The sequence below is a fragment of the Odontesthes bonariensis genome, chromosome 13 (genome assembly GCF_027942865.1).
Source record: "Odontesthes bonariensis isolate fOdoBon6 chromosome 13, fOdoBon6.hap1, whole genome shotgun sequence".
NCBI lineage: Eukaryota > Metazoa > Chordata > Actinopteri > Atheriniformes > Atherinopsidae > Odontesthes > Odontesthes bonariensis.
The window spans coordinates 29766026-29793353 of record NC_134518.1 but is presented as its reverse complement, the minus strand read 5'-3'; the positions used below and the strand labels follow the sequence as shown (position 1 = coordinate 29793353).

Genomic DNA, 27328 nt, shown 5'->3' with positions numbered 1-27328 from the left:
AAATAAGACACAAGGAATCCACTTATGTGTACTTAAACAACTGAGCTGTCGTCAGTTGGATTTTATTTTGAAGCTCTTAATCGGAAGTTCCATTCTTAACGTTGAACCTGCTTCTGTGCACCGGCCGGGATTTAGCTAGGTTAGCTAGAAAAAGGGACAAGCTCTCCTCAAAATGTCTCACCTAATACCCTCCGAAAAGCCTTCCAACCCCGAGAACCCCCGCGTTTTCCTGGATATTGAGGTTGACGGTGAAAGAGGTTAGGACCATTTTAATTTCTTGAAAGCAAACAGCCTCAACTTCAATAGTTAGCCTTATTAGCTTAGCAACACCTTGGTATGTTCTAGCGTCTTCTAGATTAATTTCTATCAAGCACGAGTAGTTACGATTTAGAAATAAACAATTTCCTAAAGGGAAATATTTATTTGGGATAACATCTGCAGTTTTAGTGTAAGCCAGATGGAAATGCACTGCTTGTATTGTAAATACACGAACCACGTGTGGTTGTTTGCTCGAGTAAGACTTAAAAGTGTTGCCATTATTGGCCTTAACTGTGCCGTCAAATCTCTGCAGATTAGTGTTCACGGCCATTATATTTTGTAGTCGGCAATAATAATGCCAATATATTTGATTTTATGCATCTGTATTTTGCTGTAACTTGGTCTTTCTGGCTCATTAAATGTATTTGACAGATTCATACAATTCTCCTGAGGGTCCTGCTCGCTTTTGGCCTTCCTAAAGGCCAAAAGACCACAAAGGTGGTTTGTTCTACGATGTAACAAAAATATAGAGGTACAAAGTCACTACTGAGGGTGGCTTCAGCTAGTCAGACTCAATAGGTAAACGTCAATCAATCAATTAGTCAGTCAACCGATCTAACTGTATTTATACGGCACCTTTCAAACAAATGACGTAATTCGAAGTGACTGGCAAAAGGATTTCTGAGACTGATGCAAACATGAGGGAAGTTTTAAGCAGAGTTATTTAAATAAGTTTAACAACATGGATAATTTAACACGTAATATATTATTTGCGGTAATGTACTGTAAATAGTTTAGCATTCAGGGCACTGATGTTTGACTGATTTTGTTTTCTGTCCTTAGTTGGCCGAATTGTTCTGGAGCTGTTTGCTGACATCACCCCCAAGACTGCTGAAAACTTCCGGGCACTCTGCACTGGGGAGAAAGGCATCGGCAAATCAACAGGAAAACCACTGCACTTCAAAGGATGCCCTTTCCACAGAAGTAAATAGCCTTAAACCTCTTAATGTGACATTTGAGTTTGGAGGGACATCTCTGTGAAAAAACGCATGCGATAGTTGAGAAGCTACCGTGGCTCAGTGGTTAGAGTCGGTCGTCCAATAACCAGAAGGTTGGCAGGTTCCATTCCCACTCTCGCCACTCAAAAAAGATTGGCGGAACTGACAGCTGGAGGGGTGTCAGTCCACCTCCTTGTCACGGCCAAGGTGCCCTTGAGCAAGGCACCGTACCCCCATGCTCCCCGGGCGCTGAATGGCTGCCACCGCTCCAGGTTGGCATCTGTCTCTGAATATGTGACCCTGTGCATGTGCATGTCAACAGGTGCCAACTTGGATGGATTAAAAGTGGAGGACAAATTTCTTGTGTATGCATGTCCAATAAATCGAATCTTAATCTAAAGGGACGTCCAGCGCAGTGACATGTTGAAGTTGCAATAAATGATGGGTGTGTATTTGAGGTTGAGGTCAAACGATACAGCTCAGATTGCAAAACGGGTTGAGTGATTAATAAAGTATCTATCTATGAACATTTCATAGATAGATACTTTATTAATCCCGAGGGAAATTCAAACAAAGAAGATTCAAACATGCAGATGTTCATCTGCTCGATTTCAAAAACCAAAAAGCTGCTTGTCCATGCACGATGTCCTTAACAGTAACGAGACTATATATAGTATTTAAAATGCTAAGAAAAACACTGCAGTTTGGAAGGCTAATTTTGTCTGTGTTTATAGCCATTTAAAGGGGAACTGCGGTATTTTCAACATTAAGCCTCTTTTCTGAGTCGTCTGCAATGTTTTAGAACCCCCCTCACCGCTTTTTTGATGTTTACTGCTGTCTCCGGTATTTGCCTAATTTTGATTCTTCTCAACCTGCTTCAGAATGGCAAGCATGGTGCATGTCCAAAAAGGTCCGTAAAAGCACCATAAACGTCCGTTTTCAAAATCATCAATGCGCCGGAGTGGTTACTGGTGTGCACTGGTAATCCATATCAAATTTCGTTGCGAAAAGTTGCTTCTGTCGTGTTTTATTTGACATTTTGTACTGGATGTTCGTTGATATTACTCCGCCACCGCGAAGAAAATAGTGCAAGCATGAACGAGCTGCCAAAAAAAACACGACAGAAGCAACTTTTCGCAACAAAATTTGATATGGATTACCAGTGCACACCAGTAACCACTCCGGTGAGTTGATTATTTTGAAAACGGACGTTTATGGTGCTTTTACGGACCTTTTTGGACATGCACCGTACTTGCCATTCTGAAGCAGGTTGAGAAGAATCAAAATTAGGCAAATACCGGAGACAGCAGCAAACATCAAAAAAGCGGTGAGGGGGTTCTAAAACATTGCAGACGACTCAGAAATGAGGCTTAATGTTGAAAATACCGCAGTTCTCCTTTTAAATAAAACATCGTTGATGTTCAGCCTGGTTGATCCCGAAAAGCAACTTGACCTTGATCTTGTTTTGACAGTCATCAAGAAGTTCATGATCCAAGGAGGGGACTTCTCTAACCACAATGGCACAGGTGGTGAGAGCATCTATGGAGAGAAGTTTGAGGATGAAAACTTTCACTACAAGGTAAGCTACTTAACATGTCATCTCTACCACCACATCAAATTTGAGGTTCTAAGCAGTTTACTTTCCACTATTATGTCAAGAGGCCATGCCTAAAATAAATTTAAAGTCATACCGTCTTGTCTAAAGAGGTGAAACAAGACGACTGTGATTTACTTTTTGCGCAGGAACACTAGTGAAGCTGTCTTTCCTCCCATTATTTTTCTTCCTCCTGTAGCATGACAGAATGGGTCTTCTGAGCATGGCCAACGCTGGGGAGAACACCAACGGCTCGCAGTTCTTCATCACCACCGTCCCTACGCCACACTTGGATGAAAAGCACGTGGTCTTTGGACAAGTGTTGAAAGGGTTTGGAGTTGTAAAAATGCTGGAATCCATTGATACTACGGAGGATGTCCCAGTAAAAGTAAATGCCTTTTCATTTGAAAAAAAAAAAAAAAAAACAGAGAACTTTTATATTTTGACAAAGTTGACGGCCACTGTCCCAGACATGATGCTGATTCTGTCTGTTGTTTAGGTTTCTGAAGATTTCTGCCATGTTAAGACTTCAGCGTAAAGTAAATGATGTAGTATAGAATTCTACTCTGTAGAATAATTAAGTTACATTTAGTAAAGCATGTTGTCAGTTTGAATTTGCAACCCAAGCATTCCTTGCTTTTAGAAACTGTTATTTAAGATTCCATATTCGCAGAACATCATTTTATCAGTTCTGTGAGAAACTTCTGTGCCATTGCTCTCTAAAGTTTGTGTTGTGCCTTTGCAGCCATGTTCCATCGCTGACTGCGGTGAGCATAAGGACGGGGACAGCTGGGGCACCGCATCAAATGAGGGAACAGGAGATGCCCACCCCGACTTCCCCGAGGACGCTGACATCGACTTTAAAGATGTAAGTGCCAGGGAGGTCTTTGATCTTCAAGGACACGGGTTAACTTTGGCAGATAGCATCAGGCTCGATGTGACATTTCTGGAAATGCACTTATTTGCTGCCTCGTGCAAATTCAGCCAAGAGGACAGACATAAATTTTTATATCAAGGTCCAGGATGTATTTTGCCTGGTAAACATTGGAAGCAGGAAAAACAGTTACTAAATTAATTGAAGGGTATGTCTTGAGAATATTTACTTTCATATAAAGCGACTTAGCTTTGTTAATAACCTGCTTGTCTCAATAGTTTAGTTTGTTGTCCAATTGATTTTGTTGGTTGTGGTTTAATTTGACCCAAACATCAAGAGAAACAACTGCTAAAACTATCATTTTAGTTGTATCTATTATTACACTTTCTTATTATTGAGTTCTGTATTCACAATGAAATACAATATATTTTAAGTTTCCAGTGTCATTCTTAACTGTCCTTTTTTTTTTTTTTTTTTTTCAAGGTTGACAAAGTTCTGTCGGTCGCCGAAGATGTGAAGAATATTGGAAACAGCCTTTTTAAGAACCAAGACTGGAAAGCTGCAGTCAACAAATATAGCAAAGCCCTCAGGTAGAGCGCACTGTGTTTGTGGTTTACTTTCAGTCACAGTCATCCTCTGCCAGAAGTGAGAATTTGAGAAGCAAACTTTGAAAGCAACCAGGAAATAAATGATTTCAAATCATCTGCATAAATGTGAAAATACTGCACACAGCATCTGAAAGGAATTAATCTGGCAAGGGCCATTGAGATGTATATTATGCATACATATCGAAACGTGGAAAATATTTTCAAGGGCTAAAGCAATCAACATATTTTAACAACCGTTCATGCAGGTACTTGGAGATGAGTGGAGATCAACTTGAAGAGGAGGCACAACAGAAGCTGGAGCCCACAGCACTTAGCTGCTTCCTCAACACAGCTGCTTGCAAGCTGAAGCTGCAGCTGTGGGATGATGCTCTGGACAGCTGTAATGAGGTATCCTGTACTTTTATATTTAGTTTCTTTGAAGGGGATAAAAGAAACTCGACAGAAATGCATTTTAAATGTATTGCACTAAATTCTGGAGGCATCCCAACTTTATCTTGTGATATTTTATAATACCTTTATTTGATATCGACATGCATATCTTACGTGTGTATTTGTGTTATTTCTGTGCCTATATTGTCCAGGACACGCTTTACAAGAGTTGTACATTTTATTAGTTAAAGGGGGGAAAAAAAAGAAAAATTATTATTAGAAAGTGGCAGTCAAATGATGAAGTTTAATTTCTGTTACAGGCTTTGGAGCTGAACCAAGCAAACACTAAGGCACTTTTCCGGAGGGCCCAGGCTTGGCAGGGTTTGAAGGAATATAACAAAGCCATGGTAACCGCCACAAAGTATCTTACTCTTTAGAGGCTACAAGGATATTAAGGCCCGATCCCAATTTCTCTTTCTGACTCCACTCGACTGTTTTTGAAAGGCATGGTGCCCCTTTTCTTTTCCAGACCAAGAGGCATTGGTCATCTAGCCCTTCATCTGTAGTCAGTTGGATGACTAGATCACTATTCCCTGACCGCAAAAAGAAAAGGGCACTTTTCCTCTGAAAAATAGTGGGGTAGAGCTAAGGAGGAAATTCGGATTGGATTTATTAATGTTGTGACTCTGTTGTAAAGAGTTGACAGGAAACTAGAAAGAAATTAAAGCCATTTTTTGGCAGGTAACTTCTTATATAGATCCACTGTTTATACATCAACTCTTAATGCATTTTGACTTATCAGTTATTTAATTTGCTTACTTGGCAGACTGATCTAAAGAAAGCTCAGGAAATTGCTCCAGAAGATAAAGGTAAGGTCTAAACTTTGGTCCTTCATGAAGCCGAGCATGCAGCAATATTTGACTTTTCTGTATGTGAATGTTTACTTTCTCTCAGTAGTTTATTCATGTGCTTTATCACAAACTCAGCCTGCAAGCTTATAAAGAAAAGCTTGTCAGTAAAGAGACACCAGCTACTGTTAGTTTGTATTTTGAGAGTTCAAGAGGCAACACATTGGCCAATATATTAAAAGTTTGAATGCACAGGGTGGGATTGGGCTCACCACAAATCTGGAGCCATTCTCCTCTTTTTCAGTTGCAAGAGTTGCACTCTTTTGATATTTTAAGCTGCAGTTTATTGGCTGCAGGCTAGGAGATAAGAGCTATCTCTGCTTTCACGCTCTCCATGTGCCTTTAGGAGCAAACTGTTCAAGTAAAATTCTACTTGCAGAAAAACAGACTAAATATGGCAAACGGGACACATGGGGGTAAAGAACAATGTTTGAAATCTCATTATATGAGATGAAAGGTATCCATTACAAACTGGTTCTGAATTAATCTGATTATTTGAATGATTTGCTGACCTTTCTGCCTGGAAAATAAAAAAATAAAACTTCCTTCTTTCAACAGCTATCACCAATGAGATGAAGCGGGTCCATCTTAAAATCCAAGAAGAGAAGGAGAAAGAGAAGAAAATCTATGCCAAAATGTTTGCATGAACATCTGACCTCACGTTTCAATGAATTATCAATATTTAAAGTCGCGCATCTCCTCAGTGGAAGTCGCACTGACTGAGGTGACGAGTCTGTAACCACATGAAAATGCACAGTATTTTGATTTGACGGTTCCTTTCTGTGTTTCACTGTAACATGCGTTCACTGTGATGAGTATCTGAAGGTTTGTCTGATTGGTGGATTCCACTGCTGACAAAACTGGAATTTTAAAACATTTAGGTAGAGTACGTTGTAGCAGGTCATGGTTAATTTTGATCCGGTGCATTCATTTGGTTTTATTTGTTTTTGTACAAAGGTCAATAAAAACACTGGATTACCGTCAACTGTTCTTTATTCTTTTACTGTGACATTATTATATACAATAACGCTTAGATTAAATGCTGTCACAATAGGCCATCAGTGATGCTCAAGCAATTTTTTTACAGGTTGTTCAGTTCAACAAGATTGGGAGAAATATATTAACTGTTGCTGCTGGTCAAGTAATTGTTCTTAAACATAAAAACGAGAGACTCTTTCTCTAAAAATGCCCCCATCAAAGTGATTCAGAAACTGATAATTTTGACGTAACTTACGTGGTCCTGCGTTTTGCATGGGTTGCAGAACTAAACTCAACATCCCACTATAATTCAAGAAGTTGTGTTTCTTGTACCCTCAAACAGCTAAATAGTTATTAAAATTAATATTCAGGCACATATGCTGACAAGTACCCCTGAGTGTGGCTGTACTTGTTGTGTTTCAAGAAAAAATGGTATATATAAACAAAAAAAACCATCCTATGGACATTTACATTCCATTGTAGGCTGGCCCGCCGCCACCCTCAGGCACTACCCAGTTGATGTTTTGGCTCGGGTCCTTGATATCGCAGGTCTTACAGTGGACACAGTTCTGAGCGTTGATCTGCAGTCTCATCCCATCTCCCGTTTCCTCAGGAACATACTCGTACACACCTGGGAGAGATGAGTGAGAGGAAGTAAAACAGGTTAGGGCTTCTTTGGGACAGTGTTTTCCACCAGAACATAAGCAGCAGGTTTTCTAAAGTATAGAATCACTTGTTGCAGGACAGCACATTTGATAAGAAATACTTCTCAAAGGCACCGTTTGAAATCTAATCTCAGTTGTGACTTCATGAAAACAGCTTTTACAGAGACGGAAGTTGTTGATTTGTTGAGGGTTTTTCTCCTTTGTTCCAAACACAGTCAGACACTGATTGGAAAATTGGATAATGAACAGTTAATTCTGGGTCTCTTCTGAACTGACACTGTTCCATAAATGAGCAAAAGCCTTGTGGATGATATTCATCGTCCCAAATGATCGTCAGAAATAATGTGAGCCAGTGGAAGAAGTTCGAGCTGCAGCCTGATTAGTACAGCTCATCGTGTTTTCTTGGCATCTATCTATCATTAACACGTACAGCAGAGGTCCCCAACCGTTTCTGCGCCACGGACCAGTTTAATGTCAGACAATATTTTCACGGACCGGCCTTTAAGGTGTGCCGGATAAATACAACTAAGTAAAATGATAGGCTTGTTTTTTTAATGCAGGGTGCTTGGTCTCCAAGTAGCTAAGCAGTTTTGAAGGCTTCATTGCCTCATTGGAGAGCCGGTCGCCGCATATGATGCAGAGCATGCTCGGTGCGTGGGAATCACCTGTCGCCATAAATCCATATTTTAAGTAGGTCTCCTGGTATTGTCTGTTAAATGCAGTTTTCTTTTTCTTGGTGGTCATAGGCTCTTCTTCTGTCTCCTCACTGGGCCTTTTCCCCTTTCCAAAGACGTCTGTTTTTACTCATTTTGCTAACTTGTGGGTTTAATATTAGCGATAATGTGTCACGTGACCGAGACAAGCATCTTGACACGTGTCAAGAGTGAGTCATGGACGGATGTAACGGAGAGAATTTGGTCATTTTTCAAAATAAAACATTGTTCAGACTCGGATAATAAATAAAACGGAAATAATGCAAGTTATTTATTCTTTCTGTGCGGCCCGGTACCAAACGACCCACGGACCGGGGGTTGGGGACCGCTGACGTACAGCATAATTCAAGGCCTTGTGGATTTCTTGGCAAAGATAGATTGTTACACTTTCAGCTGGGATGCCACAGTGATATTGTCCACTTAATTACTAATGCTTACAACAAAGACCTGTCTGCTGATAGCATTCTATGTGCGATTGTAAAAATCATGAATACAGCTGTGTTTGAGTGGCAGACAAAAGGAACATCCCTGAAAATCAGATAGATTCCATCCTCTAATATCCACCACCTTCTTCTGATACTGTCAACTTTTATAAAGTGTTTCATTAAGCCGGCCAACCCTTTTATTCCCATAACTATTAATGAAAATGTTTTACCTTGAGGACCTAAAGCGGCAATGTTTACAATTACTTAATTGCTGTTGTGCTTCATCCAGTCTCTCAATGGACAATAAAGAGCACAGCTGCATTCAGAGTAGCCTCTCAGTATACCTAAAGACTACATGATGGCAATTTCCAGAGAATTCAAATGGGAGCCACTTTCTTCAGAGGACAGCGTGATTTTAGCTACTATGAAAAGTAGATAAACAGCTATCATACACTTTTCATAACCGAACACTACAGCTTATTTGCAGTGAAAATGCATTATGGATGTTGGTTTTAAACAGAGATGAATGTTCTCAATCTTGTAAAAGGTAAACAATTTAACGATACCTGAGCCGGTGTCATTTTCTCAGTGGTGATTGCTACGGTTTAGAATAAAGACTGCTGCCTTTCACACGCCTCAAGCACCAATATAAACAGTTATGACACTGTGCTGATACAATTCACTAAAAGCAACCCATTTTGTTCAGCGTACTCAGGCCACTAGGTTGATTGGAACATAGAAGTGTTTTCTTTTACAACAGTTTGAGTGGTTGTACCAGAAATCCTGGTCTCTTCTGGTTCTTTTTCCCTTCCCATATAATTCTTTCTTACCGTTTGGGTATGAGAACACTGACTAGGCCATATATATATATAAAAAAACAATAAGAAAACACAAGCACTGATAAGCAGAAACGTTCCCATTTGCTTGATGAGTATGAAATCGACGGTATGGTCACACATTAAAACGTTCACTCACTGTACTTCTTAACTGTCTTTTTTTACCCTCAAAGAAAGAAGGTGAATTTAAAGTTTATTATAAATCAAAGCTATTCACTTTTGTTAAATCATAATAATAAATTATTAGAATTATATTAACTTATATGTTGTAGTGGTTTGTTAAGTCTAAATTAAATGAATAAGTAAGAAGGTAGCATATGCAGCAGTTTGTTGAATATAGTCTTAAAAGATTGATAATTGTTCCAGATTAATCTATATATTATAAAGTTTCTGCTTTCAAAATAAAAGAAATCATGATTGTGTGACTTGTGTTCACAAGCCTGGTTTCACTTTAAGCTGAATAATAATAATAATAATAATGATAATGGAATGATTCTGTTTGCAATAAAAGCTCAGTATTCACTGTCCTACAATCCTGTGTTTAAAAGATTAAGTCTTATCTTCACCTGGATAGATAGTGTGTGGTGATGCTCTTCAGACAGCAGGATTGTGTTACCTGCGGGGCAGAAGCGCTGCTCAGGTCCATCATAAATGGCCAGGTTCCTGGCGACCGGGATGCCGTCATCCTTTAAGGTCAGATGTGCGGGCTGGTCCCCCTCGTGGTTGGTGCCACTCAGAGCCACAGAGGAGAGCAGGTCAAAGCTTATCTTGCCGTCAGGCTTGGGATACTCAATAGGTTTACAATCTTTAGCTGGTTTCAGCTGGTTTGCGTCAATGCCTGCCACAGATTGAGCACAGCTGGTTATGAAATGTTGATTTTCTCTGCAGTGATAACCTAAAAAGAAACTGCTGGCATAGTCTGGATACTGCAGGTCTAAATCAATACACGTAACCACAGTGATAAACTGTACTGCTCCACTGGGTGTAAATGTAATATTCTGAATGCATTTAACTTGCACAATAGATTTAAAAATTTAAAGTATTTTCTTGCATCTTTGACCATTATTTTACTCAGAATGACTATTAAGCATGAGCTTCCTGCCAGCAAACTTTTGATTTTCGTGACTAATCTTTTTCTTCACCGTAAGATACCACTTTGTGGACACAGAGACGAGCTGGGTTCTTAGAAATCAAAACAAATGTTTCCCACTTCACCCAGCTTTACAATGACTCTTTTCTACAAAACTCACCACAGTGTTTGAGGGTCCAAGGCTCTTTTCCTCGAAGGATCCAGTAGAAAATCCCAGTGTAGACCATACCGCCATACAGGCCAAAGTAATTGTGGAAAGATGGCCTGATGTTCCTCACTGAGTGCAACTCCTTCCATATCCACGAATCCTTCAAGGATTCAGCATACTCGGAAACATGGATTCCTAAAAGGAAATCAAATTAAAACCAATCGAATCGACTCATTATTTCCCGTTTGCTCTGCTGTTGTCGTGTTTTTCTCCGATTTATCTTGACCTCCCTATATGTCAACATGTTTCCAGAAATATGAAGATTATTCGTGCAATCAGAAGTCCCTATAGAAATATTTTGCTTAGTTTTTTTTGTGCGCTTTCCATCTCAACACAACACACTCAAATCCTTGGATGTAAACCTGAATCTCCCTCAACAGTGCAGTAAAACTAGAAGCAACAAATTAATTTGGTTTATTTTGTCACCATGCAATGACGACCTAAAACTATGTATGAAGTCGACTGAACGATACAAATTATTTTCATAATTCAGATTTCTTTTCCTGAAATTTTTGTAGAAGTCCAAAGTGGTGCATTTAAGACAAAAATAAATAAAGGAAGAAGACTTCAAAAATTGTGAGGACAATTGAAATGAATAAAGGAGACTAAAATAAAAATGAGTAAGTGAAGACGGTTTGCTACTAAAGTTAGAACATATATGTAGAACATGAAATTAAAGCGATGAGTGCATCAAGAGGCATTGTTCAGCACACATATGACCCCGGGGTAAAAGCTGTTCTGTTTTGTTTGGGATGGGATGGACCTGTAGCGTCTGCCAGACGGCAACATCTCAAACAGATGATGTCCACAGGGTGGGAAGAATCTTTTAATATGTTTGCTGCTCCGCTGAGGCACCTGGAGAATAACAGGTCCTCCACGGAGGGCAGTGAGCAGACAATGACAGGGCTTCCCTGTCTGCCGCTGAGCTGCTGGGATACCATACGAAAATCAGCAGCACAATAACTATTATGGACTTTAAAAAAAAAGGCATTGCTCTAGTGTTATCCTGTTGCAGCAGCTCTGGACATACTGAGCCTTTCTTTGCATTCTTTCAAGGTTTTCTTCTGAGCTTAACATGTGTGACTTTTCGTGGCCATTACAAACACCTCATCCTGGCATTGAATGTGCCGTGTTGCTCGGCATTACCACCTGCTCAGCGTTTCAGAAAGGTCACCTGCCAGTGATCAGCTGAGACGGGCAGGAGATGTTTCAGAAGTGTTTGATGATTTGCTGCTGAGAATTACTTCAAACATTTAAAAGATGGTCCGTGTTTGGGCTGTTCCAGGCCTTTCACTCGTATTTACCGTCTCATAATTGATTTTTCCAGATTAGACTAACAGAAGGTTGACCAACAGCTGATCAGCTGCAGGATCAGTGGGCAGAGAATGTGCACACATTGGCATGTACCAACGCTGATAATCTTGGGTTGAGAAATTAGTGGCAAACAACCGTCTAAAGCAAAACTGACATGATGTAAAAAAAACAATATATCATTCACACACAACACTATGAATTTTTTTATATTTGACTTGTTTTAGATGGTGAAAAACTGCTCTCCTCTGGCCCCCTTCTGAGATAGATTTTAGTTTCAGCTTGCTTCAGGACAGCATCTGTTTTAATGGACCTGAAGAGCTCCGACTGCCGTCTCCTGCAAGTATGACACCGACTTCTCATTCGAACTTTACATGAACCCATATGCTACACACTGAACCTTTAAAATCTTTCTTTCAAGGTGTGTTACCCCGTTTACTGTGGGCTCTTAATTTAATAGGGCAGCACCTCACCCTCCGATATGAAATACAAATAGCTATTGGTGGTTCTTGTCGTAATTATCAATGGGTCTTAAATTCTGTACCTGCTGTCTCAGAATCCAGGTTCTCCGCAGTGATTTTAGGGAAAATGGCCTCAGCAGCCAGCATGCCACTCTTCATAGCCGTGTGGGTTCCTTTGATCTTTGGGACGTTCATGAAACCTGGGCTGCAGCCAATCAGTAGCCCTCCAGGGAAGGTCAACTTTGGGATAGACTGGAGAGGAGGAGGAGGAGGAAAGAGTTCAATTTGTAAGACCTTCAAGTTCTGACAAGATTTCAAGAACATGGCAGCCATTGAAACACCAGAATCTTGGGCAAATATGAAGTTAACAAGTCCAGTGAACTACAAGGTGTGGAAACGCACATGGAATTTATCATTGCTTTCTCATATAAAGACCATCATTAGCCAGAGCATCACCTTAAAACAGCAGGTATTTAGTTAGACACATTTTACTTTATCTGTGACTAAGGAGTAATCCTGTGATCATTTATTGATTTATGCTCTCTACAGGCATGACCTTTGTGGTTTATGAATTAAAAGTGGCAGTGTGCGTTCTAAATATATCTCTAATTTAGTACAAATTGCACATAAAAATAAATAATGCCGCTTCATCAATTAAAATCTGTGTCTGAATCTTTTTAGCCTGCCACGCTGTGAAGTTTCACATTAGAGGATAACCAGATATGTAATCATGTTATAGCTTGTGATCTCGTCCCAGGAGGAGCGTATCTGATAGATCAAATGATATTACCAAACTTTGAGTGAAGACTTTTCATAAAAAAAAAAAAAATCTGACTACAAAATCTGACTGAGATTGACCAGAAATTAACAGAAAAGTTTAATCAAGCACTTCACAAGCTCCAAACTACATTTGATGGATACAAACACAGAAATGCCCCAGAAGAACTGAGAACATCTGAATAAACTAATTGTTTGTCACAGTTGATACTATGCCGTGAGTATCAATCCGTTTGCTCAATACAAATGATTAAATTCAAAATTCTGCTGATGGCTTTGATCAAGCAAAATAAATGAGTAAAATTAACTAGCACTGGGGGTAAAAACCAACCGTCGAGTTTAATGATTTCAGTAGATCTGGCAGTATCCCCAAGGACATATCAGCACACAGCCTCTACTGGCATTTAGATTGGATTAGTTAATGAGGTGTTCCTTGTTAGATGAGGCATACCATGTATCTGGTTAAGAACAGACAAGGGTTAATAGTTCTACAGTTCTTAACCAATTGAGAAAATACCTGGTGTACAAACATACCTGAAATCCTCCTTCATTCAAGGCTCTGGCTCCATAAGCAATCCTCTGGCCTCCCTCCAGCGTGGCAGATACAAAAGGGTGGTGTTTCCAGCGCTGGAACTCCCTGAAGGGGCTCAAGTAAGGGTTGGTGTAGTCAAGACCAACCTCGTATAAGGAAGGAAAAAAAGTAAATTAAAACAACTTGTAGTGGTGCACTTCCATTGAACACTTGAGCTGCAGTTCACATCTATTTGTCTCTCTGCTACTGAGTCATTTGTGCAATGGATATTACAATATCCATTCTTACACTGGCCAAAAAAAAACATTTACACCTGCTATTATCTGGCTTATGCAATAGGGAAAGGCTTAATTAGCATCCAGTCCACCAAATGACTCTGCTGAGGTTGTGAGAATTAATTGCATCCACTGTGCATTGATGAGAACATCAAGATTTACATGCTAATTTCCAAAGAGAGTGCAGCGGTATGGGCTACAAGAGTGGGTATAGCTCATATTTTCTTATGGAAAAAGAGTGTTTACCTACAACAACTGACAGCAACAACTCAGAAACAAATAAAAAAAGGGAAAAAACTCATCCGGTTTAATTGTTTGTAGGAGAGGCTAGTACCTGCCGTCCAGTCAAACATATTCAACTAACCTAACTATCTCAGAAAGTGTTGCTTAAAGTTGTCTGAAAACAGATGTAACCAAAAAACTATTTTAACAAGCTATTTTTCAGTTTTAAATGTAAATGCCACTTCATTTATCTTATGCAATTAAACATTTGTGTGGAAATGAAATGGACAATTATGCAACATGTAATTAAATTACCTCCCGGGCCTCCAGATATAGCGCAAAATTGGCTCTAAATCATAGATCACAGTGATTTGAGTGAGTTATTTCTTGAAACCAAGTAAACATATGTAATCAATTCTAAAATATTCCCTGAGCATATTCCTGAAGTATTGCTTTTAAAATATTTGCTTATATTGTTTATAAAATGGCAGTAAATACAAATATACAAAGCATCTCACCACAAAGCCCAAGGCTACAAGAGGCTCTCCTTCATTGAGGTGATACAGGAAGGATCCTCCATACGTGTTTCTGTCTAACGGCCAACCCACAGAATGTTCCGTCCTGCCAGGTCTCCACTTCTTCTCATCAATCATCCAGACCTTTAAAAAGACAACAGTCATCAAGCATGAGCATGTGCATCTTGGGAGAAACTACCATATCACTGCAGTGATTGAACATCTATTTTAAGTGACTCAAGCAGACATCACTTTCACAAACAGTGTTGTGTATCACATTAAATGTCAATACATTTAGGTGGTAAGGGTAGTCCATGTTATTTACCTCTTTAAGACCAATAGCATAAGTCTGGGGTTCACAGTTCTCACGCAGGTTGAACTGCTTGTAAAGCTGCTTAGCCAAGTGGCCGTGGCAGCCCTCTCCAAACAACGTGACTTTAGCATGAAGCTCCATTCCCCTCTCAAAAACATCCTGAAACGCAAGCAAGAAACACAATAAGAAAATATTTGATGAAAGATTAGAAAATGAGAAAAACAAACAAAAAAAAAAAAATAGAACACTTAGGTTGTTATGACAAAAAAAACACTCAAAAAACAATTAATCCAAATAAAAATTACATGTTTTATTAATTATAATAATATTTTTGACTTCATGGTACACAACAATAGGACAGTAATGAGCCATTTATTATATATTACCTTCGGTGAGCCATCCTTGGCGATGCCTACATCATTCGTGGCAATACCTTTCACACTTCCATCCTCATGAAATAAAACCTGAAAAATAAGAAAGACATTTATTATTACTTAAAATGCAAACACTTTTACTGTGTATCAACACAGCTTCTGAGAGAGGAAAACATAATCAACTAACATCTGCTGATGACAATGGAGGAAAACTTTGTGTGTATCTACAGTTAGGCTTGGAAATGTTTGAGCTATATACAGAAACATACTTAAGCCAAAAAATGAGCATGACCTCAGAGTGAAGACTCATTTTTCCCATCCAAATAGAAGAAAGGGCTTAGGACTAACAGCTTCTTAATACAGTGTGAAGAAAATTTACACCAACAAAAATAAAGACACATACAACTATACTGTAAAAGAAATATTTCCATTCAAAACATCTTTGGCAGCTTCCACGGTATGTGATGGGTTGCTGTCCATCAGAGCAGTAAAGTGAGTGCCGTCCACTCAGCTTTGCTGCACTTTGCTCACTTTGACAGTATATCTTTTCAGGATCCATCTGGATGCTTCGGTCTTCTGTCACGTTGTCAGTTTACAGCAGTGATGTTGTCCGCTTCAAGTCATGAGTCATCTCAAATTTTCTTTAATCCTTTTTCTTCCTGTCAACCTGGCACAAATTATGCTGTCCAAACAATGCTGTTCCAGAAGTGATGTGGCTTTCTATGATTTTTTTTTATTTTTATTTTTTTCAAAAAGCAATTTAATCTGACCTTTCTTCTCTTCTCAATGGTTTGCATTGAAGGAGGGAAATTTACCGTAATCCTCTCATTTAGTTTTTCTCCATGAATCATAAGACTCAGACCATTGCCGTCAGCATTTAAAAGGATTTCATTACAGCATCTTTATCAGTAGAAGCATACAAGAAACAAGGATACAATTATCTCACCAAGCTTCATTAATACTGAGATACTATACTTCATGGGCAAATTACATTTTGATATAAATACAAATAAAAGACACAAAAAAAGGGCAAGAATGCTTTTAAGACTTTTTGTTTCATGCACATATGAATGCAAATTGTCAGTTCATTGTTAGAGAAACTCACCTCAGATGCAGCATAACCAGGGTAAATCTCCACTCCAAGCTCCTCGGCCTGCTCCCCCATCCAGCGCACAAGGTTCCCAAGCCTCACAAGGTAGTTACCATGGTTCTGCATGGGCAGACCTTAAGAGATTACGAAAAATCATGCAGACAAAGTCAGCATAGTGGATGTTTGCTCCAGTGTTTCATTAACAAACCCGACTACCCGACTACCTGTCCATAAACAATTCCAAACATGGATGACTAAATGCCTCCCCACATCAAGACTCGGAGGTCGCACCTATCGTCGTTCCCTGGGCTTTTTTTCCTCGAATTTGAAAAATGTGTTGGGGTTAAGGAATGAAGGTAGAAGAGACTCTGACCATACTTACACTAAGCTGTGACAAGGGTTTGCAAAACTGAAACTACGGCTTTTCATAAAATATTCTGCAGGGAGCGCATTAAAAATTCCACCGTATATGTTCTTATCACACGGTTTCACAGAAGGTACAATATATACATAATCTCAGTATGAGATACTGATGGTGCTCACAATCATCCTCCTGCCTTCATATTCATTTATAGGAATCATAGTTCGTACGACTGGATGAAAATAATCCAGCGTCGCTTCGAATGCCCCATAAGGAATTGTGGGCCAGAGCCGACTCCTTTTCCTTTCGTAGATGATGGTCGAGTGTTTCTCCCACTGAAGGAGAGAGGTCTTAAAGCTTTTTTTCTTTTTTCTTTAGCACTCAAGATAATCCGACCAGCTCCTATAATGGCTGTTACTGTGTCATTTCCCTCAGTTAGAAACCTTTCGAAGCAAGAAGGACTATTTGAAAAACCCCAGATTTTACTTTCACCAACCCATTTTCCAAAATAATAGGACTTATCAATTTTCCTCTTGTGGACATCCACAGCAGTTTTTTTCCCCCCCTTCCCCTCTTCGAGCTGAGAGCTCTTGTTGCAAGTCCAGCCAGCTTCTTTTTGTACTAAATTACAAGCTCAAGCAATCTAGCCTATACCGCCACCGTCTTGCGACACTACACAGCAGCCGCGGCTATTCAGAGCAAACACGGGAAGCCGGACAGCCTCTCCCATTCTCTGGCAAAATTGCTACATCTTCAATGTTAAATTGACGATAAAACAGTTATTCACAAAAACACAAGATATGCCCAATACTGCATTTACTTTCATAACTACAACATGTTGTCCTGTAGCTTAATGAAGTGATTTGTTCTGAAATCGCCGCCGTTCACTGAGGAAATCACGTTATGAAGCCGCCACTAACAGCCAGGCTTCCGAGCCGAGGGCTGCCCGGCTTCAGGAGGGGGCGGGAGAGTCAAGTTTTTTTCTACAATTCTAGCTCATCATTGGCTAAATCGACAAAAACTCATCACTTCCGAGGCTGCCCGGCTTCTCTGGGGGTAGATTAGACGTGGGCGTGTCAATGAGGGGCTGTGTCGTGATGATTGGAGTTAGTGTTTGTCCATCATCTTGTGGCAGCCGAATTTTTAAGCGGGGAAAAGCACGCTGGAACTTCAGTCCCAAAGCGGATACGAAAGAGACTGGTTGTCTGTGAAAGTGCTGTCGAAGTTTCACTCATTTCCCATCGTTTCCATTTCCATCCTCACACACATACACTTTTGTAAATATTACACTGTAAATAAGAAACACATCCTTGTTGTTTAGAAGTTTTGTCAATCATATTCCTGTTGTGCATTTGTTTGTCGTGTTAGCTAGTAGTTTTGTCACAATGGTGTGATATGGGCTTCCCCTGTTTTAAAAGTCAGCAGCCACCTTATTCACATCAAACATGTCAGTGGAAATAAGTTCTAACATATTCACATTTCATGTAGTGGCTTTTCAAAACTTTACTTTCAATTTGCTTCACCAGTGAAAGGAAACAAGGCTAGTTCACCTCTGTGGCAAACAAATAGAGGAAGCCCTTGTATTGGTACATGATCATAATGACCATAATACAAGTGGGCTTCAAATATAGGGACAGCTCATTTGATTAAGTAGATGTGGTGGCTCATTAGTGGCAAAATGAACATGAGGCAGCACAAATCCTGCCAAACACATAAAAGTGAGTGAGAAAGAGGTAAATTAAGCCACTCTGTCATATCTAATGCAATGTATATATTGAAGAATGAAAATATCAATATATGCATAAGGCAGATCATGAAGCATCAATACGCAACTACCTCCACACAAACCTGCACCACCAAAAATATAGTTTGATTCTGTGGGAAACCAGACCTGTTTTGTTGAATACCCTCCTTTCCCAACTACTTTAAGCCTCACACTAACGATAACAAATACAATGCTGATCTCAGACTGAACACATATAAATATGCATGACGCCCCCTCTCTATCAGACCAATAATGTAGCATACAAAGAGAGCACTATACTATTTTTAAATGGAAAAAAAAATAATAATAAAATATGCTTTTACCTGGTAATATGGGGACAGGAATTCTGTATTTTTCTGTAAAAATGTTGAAAACATCCTCAGTCACTGGAGTGTGCAGAGGAGCCTGAGGATAAATATTGATAAATTTGAATGTGCTGTTGGGACTTTCATTTCTTTTTTAATAGTACCCATTATGTCTAATCATAATCAAATACACTTTTCCATATCAATACAAATACATTGATATTCATAAACATAGTGAATCAAATCAATGAGGACATATAAGCCACATGCAGTACAGTATCATACGGTATGTACAGTATGTAGCTTTGGTAAATATAGAACTGCTGACATATCAGCACAAAATGCAATATGTTACACAAGGAAAAACACAAATAATAATATGGAGCCCCTGATATGAGCATTTATTACGCTGCAAAGGGCATATTTATTGATACCAATCAGTAAACCAAAGTCAATAACAAAAAAAAAAAAAGCTGAATGACACACTCACCCCTCGTTCCTTCCAGTCAGGAATGAGCTCAGTGAGGGCACTGGGCTCTAAACAGGCCCCTGACAGAGTGTGTGCTCCAATCTGAGGGGCCTTCTCCACAAGGCACACTCTGAGCTCCTTTTCATGTTCGTTGGCTAGCTGCTTGAGACGGATGGCTGCCGCAAGACCAGCCGGGCCGCCTCCTACTATGACGACATCTGCCTCGTCGCCAAACCTTTCCATTTCGACACCTGTAGATAAAAGACAGGAGCAGTCCATTCTGACTCAGTTTGAAATATTTTATCAGGGAAACTAAAGCTCTGTGTAGCACACACAAACAAGGAATTAAACTAACTCATTTCTAAATATGATGAATAACAGTAATCAGCCTTTCTCCCAACATACCTGATGGCCCTGTCACACGTGCGTATGAGAGAAGCATATGAGTTGCGTATGAAAATTATCACTCATACGCTGGTATACGCTGACATACGCCAGGGGAACGTTAGGCATAGGTTGTATACGTTTCAAGCACGCTGGCATACGTTGGCATACGTTGGCATACGCTGAGGCAGAAATAAATTTTTGAACATGCTCAAAACTTTTGTGCGTATGGTTAATACGCTAAGCATACGCTAGAGGTACGATATAGGTACGTTACTGATAGGTCGAGAACGCTGGACATAAATTGCCATATGTTGGCATGAAGGTGTACCGTACAGCTAGCGTATTTATAGCCTCCGCCCGTCTGCCGCCTCCATCTCCGCCAGACGGGCGGAGATGGAGGCGGCAGGCAACCGACGATTCACGGGAGCGGTCAGGAGGAGGAGTTGGGGATCTTGATCGCTCAGAAGCATGTAACTCATCAGCCGCAGGTGCATCAGGCATTTCAGCAGGTTTGGGTGAGAATGATTCTTGTGTTTTTTTGCCTTTTCCTCGACCCAGGGCCCGGGCAAACGACGATTGCTTCTTGGGAGGCATGATCGAGATGAATGTCTCCAGAGATGTTGATAGCGCGTCGTCTACTGCAATAATGGAGCAATGTGGAAAGGCTGCTGATATAGGCGCGTTGAAACGTATGCTGGGCATGCGCAGTTCATATGCTACTCATACGCTAGTCATTCTTTATTTTCAAGGACTTTTCGTGCGTATGAAAATTATATTATTAATTTTCATACGCAACTCATACGCTTCTCTCATACGCAACAGTGTGACAGGGCCATGACAAATCTATGGGGGAAAAAAAAAGACTATTTACTTAAAAGCAAAGGCAGGACTTCTGGAACTCAAGAATCTAAGAGCTTTAGTCAATAATGATTAATAATTCTGGCATGGAAAATCCACACTGATATTTGCTTTTCCGAGGTTACTATACAAAATATTTCATTCTCATAGAGCATGAACCCAAAATGTGCAAATCATTAAATCACCTGTAAGAAATTACAAGCAATAATAAGACAAAACAAGTACCAAGTAGTAGACAAACCAGCAAATTCTTATACAGAGATGTAAAATGTAAATTTTTTTTTAAAAATTGCAATTTAAATTGGGAAATGCTTCTCAATGAAAAGTTTGTTATGAATAAAAGGATTTCCAAAGTGGTCACTGATTAGGCCGACTTGATTTCCTTCGGCAGTGTTCCATAGCTTTGGGGCTCTGACCATGAATGCTCCGACACATCTAGCTTTCAGCTACACCTCGGGAGCAGATAAAACACTTCTGTCCCGGGACCTGAGGCATATTTGTATTGGATTTAGAAGTCAGGTATATAACACAGTGAAACCACAAGGAGGCTTAAAAGTTAACAGTAATATCCAAAAATCTATTGAGAGCTACTTCAATGATTCTTAAATAGGCACGATGTGGTCACCTATCCCCTGGAGGCTTAGTTGATTAGGCTGTAATGTCCACACTGGGGACGTGGTATGTGCAGATCATCATGATTTTCATTTCGGCTCCCATGTTAACAGATTAAAGCTTCCACACTGGCTGCAGGAGACACACGTCTCAGTCACGGCTCGAGCTACACTGCACCAGGGAGACATCTTGAGTTTAGGTGTGGTTTTTTAAAGCCCGAGGTCCCACCATAGTTTCCGTGTCGAGACAACATGCCAAAGACATTAGCCTAACACCTCCCTGTTGTGACAGTTCTAATGAATAATTTTCAGTTGATTGCAGCATTTACATGTTAGTCCCCCAAAGGTATAACTGAAAAGCTTTCATGCTGTCACTTTATCAGTCATATCCACCGTGGATTATACAAAACTCTGTATTATGCTTTATGGTCGTTACCAAGAGGCATCCCACTGTTTAAAAACAACCAGCGCTGCAGCAGAGATCAGTGATGAGAATACAAAAAAAACGGGCACGACACAACAGTTCAGTGCATATTTCTGATGTTACACGTGCCAAACCCTTTGTCAGACATAATATCTGTCATATGGTTTAATCATGTTAATCATCTGTACTTCCTTACTCCCTCTACTGCACTTTATCTTTCTGTCCCTCCCTCTATGCCTGCACTCTATTGCTGCGTGTACACCAAGAGCGACCAAGCTACCCGAGCGCCGGAAATCATTATTTCTCTATGGAGGGTGAGCGAACTGGGCGACCAGAGCGGATTCGCCAGGGGCGAAGAGAACTGAGCAACCAGAGCGGATTCCAGCGATTAAACTCAAGCTAATATTATGGTAATGAGCTATGACGCGTTACGGCGAAAACCAATGACAATCCACAGATTGTAGGGGTCCGACAATCCGCGGGGTTCGCGGAAACAGACGTGTAAACTTTAGTTTCTATCCAAACAATAGTCATTTAATCCTGAGACTGTTGCAATTGCCGTGTCGAGAGCTTCAATACAATAGTGTAGTAACCCCACGCATACCTTTCTCACTGCAATTAAGTTTTATTTCGGATTTATTTTATTTTTCACAGCTGCCTCTGCTATTCCTGCTCTTCTCAGGTGTACCTAATGTAGTTTTACATAATTTGTAACGTGATGTATATCTTGTATAACAAATAATAAAATTAGCTGTAATGTTATACATAGTGATGCTCTGATCAGCATTTTTTGGACCGATCACCGATCACCAAAATTATGATCTGCCCGATTGCCGATCACTGCCGATCACGGAAGGAATCGGACATTTCCATGCCTTTCATCTAGCAGAGAGTGCACCATTTATAGAAATTAAACCACCAGAGGTAGCTGGGGACATGTAGAACAAGAATCTGGTGGAGTTTGCAGAAAACAATTGTTTTTTTTATTTTCTATTAATATTTTAATCTGCCCATATACACCATTCATTGGGTATGATTTCCGCATCAGATTATTAAACAATGATGCAGTGAAATGACTTGAAAATCACCAAAGAGGTAGCTGGGGACATGTAGAACAAGAATCTGGTGGAGTCGGCAGAGAACATTTTGATTTGGTTCTAAATGAAGTTTTCAAATCTGACTATGCAGAAATGAGTTTGATTCTGAATATGCTTCAATAATTTTGTTCTATCATTTTGTTTTAATCATTAAAAAGAATGTAGTAAAAAAAACAACCAAGTAATGACAGGTGTATGTATTCCAACAAATGAAAAATAAACTTCGATATAGATTTATGACTTTACGGGGTGCACTTGAATGCACCATAAATCCGCTCACACGCTTTACCGTACGACGCGATGTAAACGGGCACTCGATTTTCAAGTGTAGCTAGCGCGACCGTGCCTCTCCGAAGCGCAGATGGCGTGACCGCAGTAAGTTTCACATCTTTCTGACACACTTTGAAGAAATTCCAGACAGGAGAGGTCATGTTGTCGAGATGCACTGTAGAGGTTTTGCCTGTTCGGTTCTGTACACACGTCACGTACCACATTAGAAAGTGGTCGCTAGTAATTTAAGTAAAAAAAAAAAAAAAAAAAAAAAAAACCTAGTAATTTACGTCACGTGATCGGTTCTTTGATCGGCATATTTTTCCGATCGCCGATCAGGCTATTTTTGGGCATTATCGGCCGATCATGATCGGCAGCCGATCGATCGGAGCATCACTAGTTATACACACACATATATATATATATTTGTAATATTAGATTGCAAAATGTGACATATGCAAACTTGGGATTTCAAGAGGTTGCAAGGACATCGCTAACATCCTTGATGAGAACAGGAACAGGCTCAAACCTGACATGATAGAGATGTTGGTTTTCATCAAGAAAAACTTGCATTTCCTTCTGTGAAGCCAGAGGAGGAGAGTAAGAATTAGGAGTGCAGTTCCGAAAAGCACATTACTGGCCTGACTTTTATTTGCTCATTTGTTTCCATGCCTGCCAGGTATTTCAAGTTGAGCTGCTGCTCGTTTTTATATTAGACATTGTTGCACTAAACTACAATGTGAAGAATTTGTTTATTACTTAATTACTTTTTTTGTTCAAGCTACCTCACAGACGTGCTCTGTTTATAAGTGTTAAATGATAAAATAAGTGAATAAAATAAAAAATAAAAATCAGGGACATCCTGGATCTGTTTCTTCGCCGTTCTTCATTTTTTTAATGTACTGTAGAAGTATCAGATCGGGACTCGGTATCGGCAGATACTCAAAATCGGACTCGGGGGCAAAAAAAAAACTGAAAACCCAATTGAGAATCTCCTATTACATATCTTCAACAATGAATGTAGACCTTACATATGCCGTACAGTTGTGTAAATGTAGGACTTGCAGATGAAAGCAGCTGTCAGATTTTTTTTTTTTATTATTTTTTTTAAATCTATGCATGTAAAAAAAAATTGGTGTGATAAATTGCTTTCATAATTGCTTTTTCTTTTCTAAATTCCTCTTAGAGTACAAAGTGCAGTCAGGGCTCCAGACTTCAATCATTCAGTCCCATTTGGGGACAATTTTCCTGACAGTAACTTAGTTTTCACACTGGGGCACCACGATGACAAAGAAATTATTTTCCCCATTTTTTTTTTCTGCATGCCCCCCTTATGACAAACCAGTTTGTGCTGGTTGTCCTTAAATTTTCAGTTAGGAGCACCGGTGCTACTACTTGAAGGTGACAGTCTGAAGCCCTGTCACATGAAGATGATTTATGATGCTGACAAAACTCAAGGCAGATCAGGGTACAAATATATCAGTCCCCCCAGCATAAAAGTAAATATATGGCTTGTGAAAAAACAAAAAAACCAAGTCAGGTACTTGCGATATCATCAATCTGACTTTTACAATTACTACAGATAATGCAGTCTCTTACCTTCCCATCTTGAATCTTTTTCTCGAGGATGGATGGTGTAGTGCGTGGTGATTTTGGGTGTTGATACTGAAGAGCATGTCCTCCTGTGTATTGATGTGTACAGCTGAGGGCCAGCATGTTCTGTCTGTATTGTTGTCAATGCCCTAATACATCTGTGGGCTGCAAGAAAGGAAACAGTCAAGACCAGTTCTGTCAGGTGGGAGTATGACCACCTCCACCTGGTTTAACTCTGTCTAATTTGGTCTCCAACGTGTACTTTGGAATAATCGCCATTAAATCACAATAAAACTTGTGAACGTTAGCAGGTTAAGGTCACCTTATGTGGAACAGAGACTTATGAAAACAGAACTCCCCAAGAAGTAGCCGGTTTAGCAAACAGCTGTCGAACAATTGTAGCACTGACAAGCTAACAGGTTTTAACAAGTAGGAATTAAACGTATTTCTTAGATCCTAGACAACCTAATTACATTTCAGAACAGTAAAAAAAGTAATTGACAACGTGTGGAGATTTTAAAAAAAAGACATAACTCGATTAATAATCCATGACAAGGACACATCTCAATTGACCTATATTTTGATTCAACTTTCACCCAGATTAGCTTGATGCTAATGCTAGGCACTTTACTGCTAAGATTTTCATAGAAATTCTAGAATGAACAAACATACACTTTAACAGAATGAAAACATACTTGCAACTTAAACATTTTTAATTGCTAAAGAAAGCAGCTGACATCGTTGCTGATACACTGGCGTTGTAGCCCAGTCAACGTCCAGCACTACAAAACTCGCAACATGTTAGCTAACCAGCTATTAGCTGACTTACCTTTACATGAGTATCGGCTAGCTGGGAGCATTCTGCGTCTGCTAGTGTAAACTCACTAGAAGACAGCAGCTTCTTTTTTAAAGTCAGCTGAAGTGAAGCTGTTGTGTCCTCACTCCGTTGCCGGTGCAAGGCTTATATAACTCACCCGCTCGGAAAACAAGTTGTGCGCGCATATACCTTACAAAATACGTCTCATAACACAGACGTTGGAGTGCATCAAAAGCTGCGCTGCTGCGCTGGACATTACTTAACAGAGCTCTAACTGCGCAAGTGTAGATCTGTACACATGTCCGCTGTCAGTGCCACGCTTAAAATACAGGGCGGTGAGGTATAAGAGTCGTGGAGATTTCAGAGGTATGTCCTTAAACGCTTCTAAAGGACAATGACGGCGTTTGCTGTTGATCCACTGTGAGATACAATTTACCTTTTGATGTTACAGGATGTTACAGTACTGGGCAAAAGTATTGAGCCTCCCCTCATTTTTTTGTGTTTTGCTTCCACGGAGTGAGACTTTCTTATAATCTTTTAACCCATTTTCACAATTTTTTTGTCCAGTTCTGGCTACTTTCAGATGAATGTTTTTTTGTTTTGTTTGATAAGCCACTTCACACTGATCTATGAACCATTCAAGCAGAAAAATGGCTCCTAACTCAAGGAATGAACCAGTGTTGTGTCAACACATGACAGACAATTTAGCAAAGAACCTATTTTCAATTGAATCTTTGGGCATTTTGTTTAAGACGGCCCATCACAAAGATGCAATTTATTCCCAATTTTTCAGTTGCATGTAAAAAAATTCCATCCATCCATTTTCTATACCCGCTTAATCCAACTTCAGGGTCACAGGGGGGCTGGAGCCTATCTCAGCTGTCATTGGGCAAGAGGCAGCTACACCCAGGACCGTTCGCCAGTCCATCACAGGGCCACACAGAAACAAAAAGGACAAACAAACATCCACGCTCACACTCATTCCTCGGGACAATTTAGAAACACCAATTAACCTAACATGTATGTTTTGGGGCTGTGGGAGGAAGCCGGAGTACCTGGAGAGAACCCACGCATACACAGGGAGAACATGCAAACTCACACAGAAAGGCCCCAGCTGGGATTTGAACCAGGAACCGTCTTGCTGTGAGGCGATGGTGCTAACCACCATGTACAAAAATTGCAAAAAAATAATAGTTTAACAGACATACAGTAGCTTCTTCCTTTCTTTTTTCCACTATTGTTATTCTCAAAGAGCTTTTAGATGAAAACTTGACATATTTCAGCATGGTCTGCACTGTTCCGTTACAAATACAGAGGAAACGGGACATTTACCAGACTTGCGACTGGATAGTGTTGTGGTAAGATTGCAGCCCTTCATGTGGGTGACCGGAGTTTGAATCCTGACACCCCCCCCCCCCCCCGCATAAGAGGTACTACTTCCGGTAGGGGTCCTTAGGCAAAACCCCCTTCCGCTACCTGCCTACCTGGGATATGAGTAAGTCGGTTTGGATAAAAGCGTCTGCCAAATGCATAAACAATAAGTACAAAATAAGTAGTAGCAGGCCTAAAAACTACACGAACAGTACCGTCAGAAACAGGAAAATATCCAGCAAAGACCTGACACAGGACCTGAGGGATGCATCTGGTCCTAAAATAGATTAATTAACAAAAGGGCCAAAAGAAATGCTTGTATGGAAGGGGCTCCAACTCAGGTATGTAGCATGACAGCCCAAGGATCAATACCACTGGTAATCCTACTCCTTCTCCTTCCAAATGTGTTAGTGCAAGTTAAATGTGGCAAACGTGAATTTTGTTGCGGTCCCTCAAGATGAAAAACATACTGTAGGCTTCCATAGAGTTGTGCGAAGAAGAGAGCCCAAACATAGGCAGAGCTCTCAAGAAAGGCAGTTGTAAAATTAATGAATGAGAGGTTCTGTCAGATTTTGATCCACCACGCAATACTATCTGGCAATGGAT

The 27328-nt window shown here is 40.0% G+C and overlaps 2 protein-coding genes across 2 annotated transcripts; one reads left to right on the top strand and one right to left on the bottom strand.

The window, feature by feature from the left end:
- Nucleotides 1–97: 97 nt before the first annotated feature.
- On the top strand, nucleotides 98–6594 carry ppid (peptidylprolyl isomerase D). The gene is made up of 10 exons (XM_075481885.1): nucleotides 98–257; nucleotides 1102–1242; nucleotides 2729–2835; nucleotides 3050–3238; nucleotides 3596–3718; nucleotides 4208–4314; nucleotides 4578–4719; nucleotides 5022–5108; nucleotides 5528–5570; nucleotides 6168–6594. The coding sequence occupies exons 1-10, from the start codon at nucleotides 173–175 to the stop codon at nucleotides 6254–6256; spliced, it is 1113 nt and encodes a 370-aa protein (XP_075338000.1). The 5' UTR covers nucleotides 98–172; the 3' UTR covers nucleotides 6257–6594.
- etfdh (electron transfer flavoprotein dehydrogenase) lies at nucleotides 6585–25583 on the bottom strand. The gene is made up of 13 exons (XM_075481883.1): nucleotides 25364–25583; nucleotides 24541–24699; nucleotides 19316–19545; nucleotides 18844–18925; nucleotides 16410–16528; nucleotides 15317–15394; nucleotides 14943–15089; nucleotides 14621–14761; nucleotides 13608–13751; nucleotides 12380–12548; nucleotides 10477–10659; nucleotides 9843–10064; nucleotides 6585–7218 (listed from the first exon to the last, which is right to left on the bottom strand). Exons 1-13 carry the CDS (start codon nucleotides 25392–25394, stop codon nucleotides 7055–7057), a joined length of 1869 nt encoding a protein of 622 aa, XP_075337998.1. The 5' UTR covers nucleotides 25395–25583; the 3' UTR covers nucleotides 6585–7054.
- Nucleotides 25584–27328: the final 1745 nt, after the last annotated feature.